Raw genomic sequence first — 12,477 nt, 5'->3', positions numbered from 1 at the left:
GAACTTTCCATACATTTGTCTGTATAGCGAACCAGCCGTGAACTGCTACTAAACATAGTTCGCGGGGAAAAAATACAGGGAAATGTATGGAAAGTTCACAACACGACTGGGCGCTTTCTGGCACAGCTACATCCCTCCAATTTTTTTCTTAAAATCCTTTCTCCAGTTCCAAAAGTTTCCAATTCATGATTTTGTCAAAGAGATGTTTTATGAAAATTATTTGACATCGGATTTCCATACAAACACTGTTATTTCAGACGTCCTTGCCTACTCGTCAAAATGGCGTCGAAAACCGTGATAAGGCCTATTGAAAAGCTTAACGCACAACGTATAGGAAATGTGTTTGAATAATGCACCTGCACTACGTCCGTTTCATTAAAGCCCCAAAGTTCCTTAGGGCATTCATGATCAGGAACCACTGAGTTCAGTCACTGGAACCTGTTTTAGAAATACTGACACCAAAGGATTGGGACAGAGGGGAGTGTCCGTTCTATGGAACTGGTTTGTATTACAGAGGCGTACATTAGTTTGGTCTCTCTGGAACAAGTGAATTGCCCGTTTTAAGCGCCAAAGGAAACCTTGTAATGGGTAAGGTATAAAAGAGGTAACAGCAAAAAAATGCAAGCTCGATCTGAAACTAAATCATTAAATGAACGGTGCAAACATTTCGTGACAAGAAGAATTGACAACGGATGTTATTCCGCCATCAGAAAATTGTACCAGCACTCGCAAGTAGATCGTGGGGGATAGGAATACACAAGGCACACGACAAATTAAAATTTGAACTTTAGTAAACAGCTGTTTCGACAAAGGAAGTCCAAAAAAGCGTAAAAGCGTACGCGACAATGCCAAAAGGTAGTCTGGGAAATACCCGATAAATTTCAATAAAAGCTCAGAATCCATAACGCATAGGCTTGAGATGGTGGGCATCCGTATTGACTCGAACGGTTTAAAGAGCACCTTAAAATTACGAAAACTTACATTTTGAGCACTAAATCTTGCTTATATGCAAGGGAAAATCACTTTTAAAATGGAACCTCCACTCCGACAACAAATTGACGGTAAATTGTCGGAAATAGTGCCTAAATTCTAAATTTTAGTTTAAAAAGTAGAAGTGACATTCAAGTGTGGTAAAAGTTACATATGATTATCGCCTATTTTCGATTTCAAATTTCCAGGGCGCCGCCATGTTGGATTTTATGGCGTCATATGGTTGCCGCTATTGTTAGTAAGCAAAGGTTCTTTTGTGTGAAACAATAGAGCAACCATATTACGTCATGAAATCCAAGATGGCGGCGTCCGGGAATTTTAAATGAAAAAATAGGCGCTAATCAAATTCTTTTTTGTCCGACCCAGAAATATCATTTCCATGTTTTCCAACGAAATTTAAAATGAGATTGTATTTTCAACGATTTAACGTTAATTTATTTCAGACTTTCGTAAGGTATCTGACAAAGAACAAATATTTAAAATACACGAACGAATAACTTCTCTTCCAGACAAGAGGTATTGCTCAAATTCACAGGTTCGTTTAAATTGAATCGAGGGGCTCTTTCCAACATACCATAAAATCCATATCTTCTGTCCTCGTTGTAAAAGTACGGGCTATCATTTGTTGGTACAGCGGCGATGATAGCTCCACAGACCCAAACCACTGCGCAAATGAAGTAAGTAACCTTTAACGTCAAACGACGACAGCTGAATGTGAAGACGATACTGATCAACCGGTCAGCGGTGATAACAGTCAGCATTAGTACCGAGACCTCGCTCGACAGCACCGACAGAGCTCCAGCCAGCTTACAGAGAGCTCCTGACCGCCATGTTAGGTCAAAGCTGAAATAAGCTCCTGTAAGTGAATCGTTTCAAATAAATAAATAATAATTAAAATTTTTGTAGCGCAAATTCCATATAAGCATGATCAAATGCGCTTTACAGGAATAAAAATTAATTTAAACAATTAACTAATGTTAAACTACAGAAGTAGAGCTTCATAATGAATAAATATTTACAAAGATTTAAATTCTAAACTAATGAGCTAACAAATGAAAAGCATGTCTAAAAGAAGGTTTTAGTGATTAGACTAGTTTTCAATTACGTGACCAAAATTATTCGCGTTTGCCTTTGTTTGTGCTCTCTGTGTGCCACTCACTTAGCCGTGCATGCGCACTAGAAGTAAAACCAAACCTGAGTTATTTTCTCCCACTTATCACCACTTTGCGTGTATTTGTTGTGAATTGTGATTGGTTCATTGTGTTGCCTGCGTCTGTTGTGATTGGACAGTATTTCCCAGGGCTACTTCCTTTAGGAACAGAACTGATCTGTATTATTTTGAAAATATTTTTCAATGGATCTTCCATAATCATCGGTTACTTAAAAAAATAGATTCCATTTTTCTGTGGGGTGTTCACGTATAGATCACAGATAATATCAAATTGTGATGACAACAAGAAGTGGCACGCGAGCCGTAGGCGACTGTCACTGATGTTAGGACTCGTGTGGCCATGATGTTCTTACCACATTTTGACATCTCTCTACGATCTACAACTAAACAGACCCACGGCTTCTATCCCGAGCATTTGGATTCAAATTTACGACATAGCAGGCGGCAGTGATTACGTTCTTTCTGGATGTTTTTACCAAGTATCTGAGGCAGATCGACTGGCTACAGAAAATAGCACTCACATTTGGATACATTCAACATGCTATACCAGTCCTTGCTGGTGTAAAGTGATTCAAGGTTCCCAATATCGCATAACTACTGTTAAAAGGGCATACTAATTCCCAGAGCTTTCAAATGAGCTAAGTTAATCTTCTTGTTCATTCGTTAAGAAAATCAGTAATCCTTTGGCAATGTTACCATAGCATTACCTGCCCATATTTGGTCTTGAATGGCGATTATCAACAGATACACTCCCATGAGGAAGTCAGAAACCGCGAGGTTTGTCAAAAGACAGGTTTGAACCGGGTGGTCGTCGCGTCTAATCAGACGCCAGGCAATCACTGCCAGGTTACCAAGCACGGCAAGGATACCGAGCAGCCAAATGATCTTCCTGGGGCCTGTGGCCTCGATCATGCGGTTGCAGCTTGAAAACGAGTCTCGCTCCGAAAATGGGTATTGACAGTTGACAGTTGCGAGAACCCTAGTAGCATAGCAGCACAAGGAGAAGCTGTCTAAGTTTCTACAAAAAAAAAAAAAAAAAAAAAAAAATGAACATAAAACAGTGTGAATCAACACCGGAGCCTTAAATTACCGAGATGAGGGATGGCACTGGAATAAATGGTTAAACTAAGTCATTAAAAGGTTCTGTGGTTACATGTAACAATATGTTATGTTTTGAGCCTGGTGACTAAGGTTCGACTCCTGTTGGGAGAACTTAGATTTTCCTTTTTGGAGTACAATCAAATCCTCGCACGATGAAAGATGTTTGTCACAAAAACCTAGTTCAATGGCTTCTGTTATTAGCTCCCACGAGTCTCCTGTAGCTCAGAGGTAGAGCATTCAAACTAGTAGTGGGAAGTTCTTAGGTTCGACTCCTGTTGGGAGGACTCGGATCTTCTTTTTTCGAATATGGCTGTGTCACTGACTAAAAAAATGCTTCCTACAAAATATACATTGTTTATAATAAGCAAAAAGACCATGTCTCTTGAAAAGACAAACTCACACACACACGCTTTTACCATGACTTACAAGATGTTTAGCTTGTGGAGGTCCTTGAACACGTTTATAGGTAGGTTTTTGATTAAGTTTCCCTGTAGATATCTGTATGGCAAGACAAATATCCACGGATAATCAAAATATTAACCGTCTAAGCTAGGCATGCTATTTGGGTTATCCTTATAGCCTAAATTGTTCAATTATAGATTAAAATCCTGAAAACGACGAAGAAAAATCTTAGGAATAACACAAGGGTTAAAACGTAGCAATTTAACGAAACAATAACTCAGTGGCGGAGCTAGGAGATGGAGCACTACCTTGAGCATGCAACCTCGTTCCTAGGGTCTCTCCTCTTCACGTCCCAGGGAGCGTGAAGAGGAGATACCCTGAGAACGAAGCTGTTGAATTAGGGAACGAGGCTGTTGTAGACTGAATTTGTGTCTGTTTGTATTATACATGTGATATATTTTTTTTATTCTAGATCATTTATTATACTGAGATTTTTAACTGTATAATTTATTGATTACCACTGTAGACAACTCACCAACGGCAATATTTTGTTGTGTGTACAAAACACTAAAACGCTTTTACATATGTTTTGTCCCTGTTATCTTAAAGAAGAAAAAACTAGCATTTCCTTTAGCGAAAGGTCGCCTCAGACTTTCGCAACGCTAAAATCAAGACTACTAAATCCTACTGTTTTCGGAAGTGCAAATACGTCGTAAAAAGCAGCGAATAAAGGCCAGCTGGTATTTTCAGAAAGCCAACAGCTGCTCATAAATTCATAAATTTGTTTGGCAGTTTAAAAACAGATGAAAATGTTTTACCTGGCACAAATTTTATCTGTTTATAGGCCAAAAATTAAGTCAGAATGAAGGACAAACAGTTTATCAATTTTGCTTGAATTTTCTCGTTGGGTGCCCTTGTCTCTTCATAAATAAATCATTTTACTCAACTAAAAAAGGACAACAATTATAAGATACTATCTGCTATTTAAATGTTAGGTTACACTCACAACTTCTCCAGGCTGTTGAGTCCATGAAATATGTCAGCATAAAGAAACGTAATCTCGTTGTTGTACAAATACCTTGAAAAACGGTAAATTTACAGCTTTAAACTATAAGTATAAGCTGTATTAATAAAGAAAAACAATCACGAAAAAAGAAGGTATTTTGAAAAAACAAAAATTCAAACTTACAGACTTTTAAGTCTCTTTAACTCCTTGAAGATGAATTGAGGTAAACTGGATATTTTGTTACGAGAAAGGTCACTAAAATAAATCATTAAAACAAAAGACATTCATCGTGAGAAAGCCATTGTTCAGTTTTGTTTTAGACCGTGAGAATATTGAATCTGTCCGGGAAGATCTCCATCCTTTGTATCTTCAAAATGATTCGAATGACAGCAAAGAGTAACTTTGTCACGTCATGTTTAAGTGCGACCGGTTACATATAATAGAACGTTATAAAGCATTTTGAATATGATCGCTCTAAATTAATCTTTTGTCTCTTTTCAGAGATTTTCAATCGTCATATGACGTAATGGAAAATTTGGAAAACCACCGTTCTGCAAATCTAATGCATTATCTTAACACGAACTAATGAACAATTCAACTTACAGAGTTTCCAGTTTTCTTAACGTTCTGAAGACAAACTGATTCTAGTTACACATGTAAAATCAAGAAAACTAATAGTATAAGCTGTATTAATAAAGAAAAACGATCACGAAAAAAGAAGGTATTTTGACAAAACAAAGATTCAAACTTACAGACTTTTAAGGCTCTTTAACTCCTTGAAGATGGATTGAGGTAAACTGAATATTTTGTTACCAGAAAGGTAACTAAAATAAATCATTAAAACAAAAGACATTCATCATGAGAAAGCCATTGTTCAGTTTAGTTTTAGACCGTAAGAATATTGAATCTCTCCGGGAAGATCTCCATCCTTTGTAACTTCAAAATGATTCGAGCGACAGCAAACAAACTTTGTGACGTCATGTTAAAGTGTGACCGGTTACTTACGATAGAACTTTATAAAACATTTTGAATATAATCGCTCAAAACTACTCGTTTGTCCCTTATCAGAGATTTTCACTCGTCATATGGCGTAATGGAAAATTTGGAAAACCACTCCGCAAATCTAATGCATTAGAATTTAATCCACTCCGCAAATCTAATGCAGGAATTACTGAACAATTTAACTTACAGAGTTTCCAGTTTTCTTAACGTTCTGAAGACAAACTGATCCGCAAACGAAGAGATTTCGTTCCGTGAGAGGTCACTTAAAAGCAAGTGAAAATATTAAAATAATGAAACAGAATGGTATTACAAAACCTATTTTTTAAGAAACATCTTACAAATAGTTAATAATTACCCTGCAACATCGTGAGAAGTATCACCTAATACTTAAAGGCCGTAGGCCGAGTTGGCTAAAATCAGGCGATCATTCGGCAAGACTTAAAGCAGTTTTATTATTTAATATATTGATAACAAAGCACAGTTTCATTGCAGACAAGCTGGAGATGATTTGTTATATATTCTTCTCCCCTACGTAACCTACACACGAAATACGTATATCGAAAATACCTGTTGTGTATAGGAGACGAATATTGAATGCATCATGACCATATCTCGAAAGTGTTACAATGGGTTGAGGAAAAAACAACCTGTCAGAAATCAGTCTTTTTATTGTTCATTTCTGGACTAGTTACCCCGTCTCCTGGGAAAACGGATCAGAGTCAAACGTTTGACTAATGAGCGAATTCGGTAAAAAGGCCAGCAGGTCCAGAACGTAACAGAGGGAACTACGTCCTGAACTTTTTTCTAAGAACGTTGGGGTTCTTTAACGTTTTCTAGCTACACATTGCACATGACAAGAGAGAGAGAAGGCCAGCGGCTTAACGTCACTGCCCATTACAATATCATCTGAACTGCGACAAGGCGTTAAGCACAGTCAGGCCTGGATTCGAGCCCGAAATCTCTCAGTACTGTGCAATATTGCGCCATATCAATTGAGCTAACCAAAGGAAGTAATTTAAACATGTAGGTTAGCGGAAGAACAACGGAAACATCCATTTAATCAAAAACATTAAAATACAACTTACAGTGATATCAGTTCTTTTAACTTCTGGAATATGGAGTCGGGTAACTGAGAAATTTTGTTCCAAGAAAGATCCCTACAAAAAGACGACGGAACGTGATTACTCAGCTGATCAGCAGTGATTATTTCGTGTTTCTTTGCTGGCTGATATTGATAGATATTGAGATATTGATATATTGATAGTGATGGAATCTCTTTTGACTTTATAATTTTATCAACTTTGAATACCACTTACAGTGATATCAGTTCTGGTAACTGTTGGAATATGGAGTCGGGTAACTGAGAAATTTTGTTCCAAGAAAGATCCCTACAAAAAGACGACGGAACGTGATTACTCAGCTGATCAGCAGTGATTATTTCGTGTTTCTTTGTTGGCTGATATTGATAGATATTGATATATTGATAGTGATGGAATCTCTTTTGACTTTATAATTTTATCAACTTTGTATTTTTAAGATTACATGTTTAACGTAATTTTATTGTAAAGCGCTATATAAATTGTTGTTATTATTATTATTATTATTATTATTATTATTATTATTATTACTATTATAAGAATAGCATAGTAACTTTATAATATTTTTTTTCTCTTTAAAAAAAATCGCCTTAAAGGTTTTTTTTTTCATTGAATTGAATTGTAAATAGTTTTTAATAGTTCTTTTTCCCACTTTAAACTTGTGAATTTCTTATTATATTATTTTTTTAATAAAAAAATTATTACTTTTATTATTATTATTATTATTATTATTATTATTATTATTATTATTATCATCATCTGCAAGTAAAGGGTTACATATACATAGGCAAGTGAAAAAAAAACGATAAAACCGAACAATTTTTTGGAGTCGTCATTACGCCATTATCAAGTTCGAAGTAATTAGATATTCTCATATTATGTTAATTTTTGGTGAACTATTTGACATTGACTTTATTGTTGTTATTTCGAACTTGATAATGGCGTCATGACGACTTCGAAACGTTCGGTTTTATCGTTTATTTTCACTTGCCTATTATTATCTGCCAACTGAATAGTATCTGGTACCTGTCGAAACAAAGAGTTATTTTTTTTTGTTAATTTTCGGAACAGATATTATTCGTCTGTTTAGTAAGGCGCACTTAATGTCACTGGACTTTTTATTACTATAAGGCGTTTAAAGTTAATGGCTTTTGATAGAAATCTGTATTGAAAGAAAAGGTTGCATAGGGTACTGTTTACGTCTTAGTATGGCAGCCTTAACAGTTTTTGTTAATTTGTAACTGAAGTTGATTTCATGTTACCGGGAGACGTATCTGCCACCTACCAGTCACTTGGATTTTTTTTCTATTTTACCAAGTAAAAGGAGTTATGTGAAGGATATATTTTTTTTTAATTTTTGGTTTATTAAATAGAAACAGGTCAAGGTTCCATTTTCAACAGATATTAAATAGATTTGCAAGTAACTAAAGGCTTTCAGAAAGCCTCAGTCCTTTAACTGATTCTGTTTTAATTCTATGACCAGATAGTCTCAGAAAGTTTGTGGATTTGTTGTCATTCTATTCTCAGGCAACTGGCATTGAGAAATTAATTAATGAGGGTTTCCCGGCTAAAATAACCCATTCAAGACAGATATTAGTAGAAGGGCCATTTTCATTGAAAAAAGACCTGAAATTAAAGCTTCCTCAACTTCTAAACTCAGAATGTCGGGTATGACAAAGGACACTCGCTAAACCAGATGCTCTTTCTCATTAAGTAATTTCAGTAAGTTGGAAGAACTCAAAATATCTGTTTAACCCTTTCACTGCCAAATTTCTTGGACCCTCTGGACAATTATCTCGATGTAGATGACCAAAACGGATTTAGCTGTCCTATATGAAGATCTCCTTTGAAATGTTCGCCGCCCTGCAATAACGAGGACTCAAGTTTTTTTGTGACGTCACCTATTTGAACCGTTGTTGTTCTGCTCGCGAGCACAAACACATTCTAATCGGTAAGTTGTCGGTTTATAAGTGTACTTTGGGGCCATTTTCCACTGCAGAGGCTCCCAGGCTGGCATCATCAAGCTGGAATGGACAGTAGAGGCAATCCTCTGAAAGAATCCAGAGGTGAGAGATGATTTCATAGCGACTGGGACGCCAAAAGTGTTCGTATCGAGTCATGGTGGCTCACGAGTGAAGTCGTCTCCCTGGCCGTTCTGTGGGTGGATTCTCGGACCTACCTAGGCAATTTGGGGGAGATTTGACTTGCAAAGAAAACGATGTGTGCGATATTTTGCCAGTAGGACCGGGTGGCTCGACACTTATAAAAAAACTACTAAATTAAGATGGTGGGACCTCCATTTCGTCGTTGTATCGAAATTACCCAGAATGCAACTCGGACGGCAAAGGGGAAATCATGGGCTTTGAAAAGTGGCTCGAATCAAATGGCTGATGTTCGAACAGCTGTACGCGTGAAGGGCAAAATTGGAGATAAATGCTTAGTCATGAGATTAAGGTTTGCTGTCATGAAGGAATCTTGGTTTTAAAATGAGATTTTGAACTAAACAATTGGAAGCAAAGATGTGTGTTTTTCAGCTTTGTCGATGCAGCAGAAAACGGGCATTTTTGGTTTTGCTTGAAAATAAATGTTGATATGGAACGGCAAACGGAAGATAAACTCAGTTTATTTCCTCTTAAAGCCTAAAACACCTACTAATTAACACTATTAGTAGACCATAATAACCAGATTTCTGGATTTGAGAACGTGGCCAATCTTGAAAGTGGTAGCCTCTAAAACGGCGACATTAGTCGCCTTTAGCGGTGAAAGGGTTAAAGGGACACACTCACCTGGTGCACATGCGCATTAGATACCATTTCTTAGCTGATTTGCATATCACACTTCATCCGCAAGTCTCGCGCTGAGAAGCGCATCCTTCGAAAAATCCAAACAAACCTTCTCGAGTTGAAGTGTTTGCCAGTCAAAATTATTATAGTGATTATAGACCTAATGTCATGTTTGAACACTCATTTTCTGGATACCATGGAAAATTTACTGATGGACTTGTTCAGGTAAAGTCAAACGTCAACGAATCCCTCTGAAGTCGAAGAATCATTTAATTGTTTAGTTCGGTATCCGGTCGTGTGAAAAATTATCTTAGCTGTTTCTACGTTTTACAGTGTTTGCATGAGAAGCAAATTGAGTTCAAATATTAGAGAATATGTCAATTTTAAAACGTAGCGAATCGCCTGAACTGCAGTGCAGCGAAACGACCTTGTAGCGAAACTACCGGCAAGCTTTATTTCTGCTTTCAATCATATATTTTGCGTTTATAATTTCGTTTCTACAACTTCTCCGTTAGCTAAATTTAGGAACCAAACCCATGTCATTATAAGAACGCTTGCTCAACCCGTAGAAAACAAGGTTCTAATAAAGGTTTTCCTTGTCGAGGAGATAATCGACGGTGTACCGAAGCTTGTCTTCGTCTGAGCTCCAAGCCAAGCAGCTATGACGCAAAGTTCTAACCGTTTACGAAGATTTCCTCCGCACGAACCTTTCGCCAGGTTGAGAAAATGCGATTTTCCAAATATGTATAATGGAGATTTGTTCTCCAATGTTTTTGATTGATTGCTCTCGTTATATTGGTCAACGCGTGCGATTTCTTCCGCCCGGCGCTTCACGTTTCCCACCTCTTCTTTTCATGTTCCGTTGGAGACGCGATCCAAAACTGTTTTTATCCAAATATGATAAAATAATACCATAGTATGAGCAAAAGCGTACTCAGAAACAGGTTTTCAGTAAAAGATTGAAAATCCAATAAAACACTGGGAAGATTGAAGCGGATTTCTAGATGCATTCGACGCATATGTTTGATTTCGGGTTGAGGTGGACGTTTTTCAAAATGACAAAACTAGTGTCCAGGTCAGCGTGGTCACAAAGGTGACTGTGTCCCTTTAAGCTCGGAACAAAAACACCCTTCTACGTACCACTGACTAATTGACTTTACTAATTATAACCCTGTATTTCTTTCCTCGTTTAAGTACGTCGATATTACTTATTACCATTGTTTCTATTGATTTGATAAAAAAATTTTTTACAAGTTTTTCAACATGACATCTTAACATACATAAGCTTAATATCTGTTGTTAGTATATACTGCACAAGTGAATAGTACTTTTCGCGTGCGTTGATTGGCTAGCTCGGAGGTGATTAGCCAAGTACTATTCACCTCCGAGCAGCCGAGGAGAAACAAGATGGCTTTCCGTTTCGCCACGGTCACTTAAGAGGAAATTATTTCGATAAACGAGACGGCTGCTAAAAAAAATACACAAATGGCAACAAGTTTGGTTTGACGGCATTAAATGGTAAGTTATTTTTATCTTTTCAACCTCATTTTCTAAGGCGAAAAATGAAAATACAATACCTTGTTTACGAAAACTGCCGAGAACTATTTTTCAGCATGGTTTCAACAACAAGACGAATTTCACAGAAAAATTGAAAAATTGACACTGTAGGAACTAATCAAGTGTCTCCAAAAGTTTTAATTGTCTGCAAGAAAGCGAGACGGAACTTTCTACAATAAGAAATCGCTTACCGCGTGGCGCGCGAGATTTTAAAATTTCATACTATTTGTCGGCATATCGTCAGAAATAAAATAATTTTTTGGTCCTCTAGTTACTCAGCTTGTGTGGTATATACTAAAACAATTATTCACCTTAGTGTCGGTGAACGTAACAGAGGGGACTACGTCCTGAACTTTTTTCTAAGAACGTTGGGGTTCTTTAACGTTTTCTAGCTACACATTGCACATGACAGGAGAGAGAGAAGGCCAGCGGCTTAACGTCACTGCCCATTACAATATCATCTGAACTGCGACAGGGCGTTAAGCACAGTCCGGCCTGGATTCGAGCCCGAAATCTCTCAGTACTGTGCAATATTGCGCCATATCAATTGAGCTAACCAAGGGAAGTAATTTAAACATGTAGGTTAGCGGAAAAACAACGGAAACATCCATTTTATCAAAAACATTAAAATACAACTTACAGTGATATCAGTTCTGTTAACTTCTGGAATATGGAGTCGGGTAACTGAGAAATTTTGTTCCAAGAAAGATCCCTACAAAAAGACGACGGAACGTGATTACTCAGCTGATCAGCAGTGATTATTTCGTGTTTCTTTGCTGGCTGATATTGATAGATATTGAGATATTGATATATTGATAGTGATGGAATCTCTTTTGACTTTATAATTTTATCAACTTTGTATTTTTAAGATTACATGTTTAACGTAATAATATTGTAAAGCGCTATATAAATTGTTGTTATTATTACTATTATTATTATTATTATTATTATTATTACTATTATAAGAATAGCATAGTAACTTTATGACATTTTTTTTCTCTTTAAAAAAATATCGCCTTAAAAGTTGTTTCTTTTTTCATTGAATTGAATTGTAAATAGTTTTTAAAAGTTCTTTTTTCTACTTTTAACTTGTGAATTTCTTATTATATCATTTTCTTTAATAAAAAAATTATTACCTTTATTATTATTATTATTATTATTATTGTTGTTATTATCATCATCATCTGTAAGTAAAGGGTTACATATACATAGGCAAGTGAAAGTAAACGATAAAACCGAACAATTTTTTGGAGTCGTCATGACTTCATTATCAAGTTCGAAGTAATTAGATATTCTCATATTATGTTAATTTTTGGTGAACTATTTCTGACATTGACTTTATTGTTATTATTTCGAACTTGATAATGG

At 36.4% G+C, this 12,477-nt stretch overlaps 1 protein-coding gene across 5 annotated transcripts in view; it reads right to left on the bottom strand.

Annotated features, from left to right (window-relative positions):
- LOC146469997 (uncharacterized) overlaps nt 1-12,477 on the bottom strand; it is a 92,604-nt gene that overhangs the window by 4,474 nt on the left and 75,653 nt on the right. For 4 of the 5 annotated variants that reach the window (XM_085122085.1, XM_085122087.1, XM_085122089.1 and 1 more), the window contains 10 exons: nt 11,750-11,821; nt 6,989-7,060; nt 6,758-6,829; nt 5,860-5,934; nt 5,423-5,494; nt 4,854-4,925; nt 4,671-4,742; nt 3,689-3,760; nt 2,869-3,179; nt 1,565-1,846 (listed from right to left, as the gene is read on the bottom strand). In XM_085122085.1, coding sequence (XP_084978211.1) covers nt 1,565-1,846; nt 2,869-3,179; nt 3,689-3,760; nt 4,671-4,742; nt 4,854-4,925; nt 5,423-5,494; nt 5,860-5,934; nt 6,758-6,829; nt 6,989-7,060; nt 11,750-11,821 — 1,172 coding nt within the window. The remainder of the gene's footprint in view (nt 1-1,564; nt 1,847-2,868; nt 3,180-3,688; nt 3,761-4,670; nt 4,743-4,853; nt 4,926-5,422; nt 5,495-5,859; nt 5,935-6,757; nt 6,830-6,988; nt 7,061-11,749; nt 11,822-12,477) is intronic. The other variant, XM_085122091.1, reaches the window with a different exon arrangement.

This window comes from Pavona decussata, unplaced genomic scaffold, assembly GCF_977016875.1.
Source record: "Pavona decussata unplaced genomic scaffold, jaPavDecu1.1 SCAFFOLD_114, whole genome shotgun sequence".
Lineage (NCBI taxonomy): Eukaryota > Metazoa > Cnidaria > Anthozoa > Scleractinia > Agariciidae > Pavona > Pavona decussata.
The sequence above is the reverse complement of the archived record's forward strand: the minus strand, read 5'-3'. Positions and strand labels throughout refer to the sequence as shown.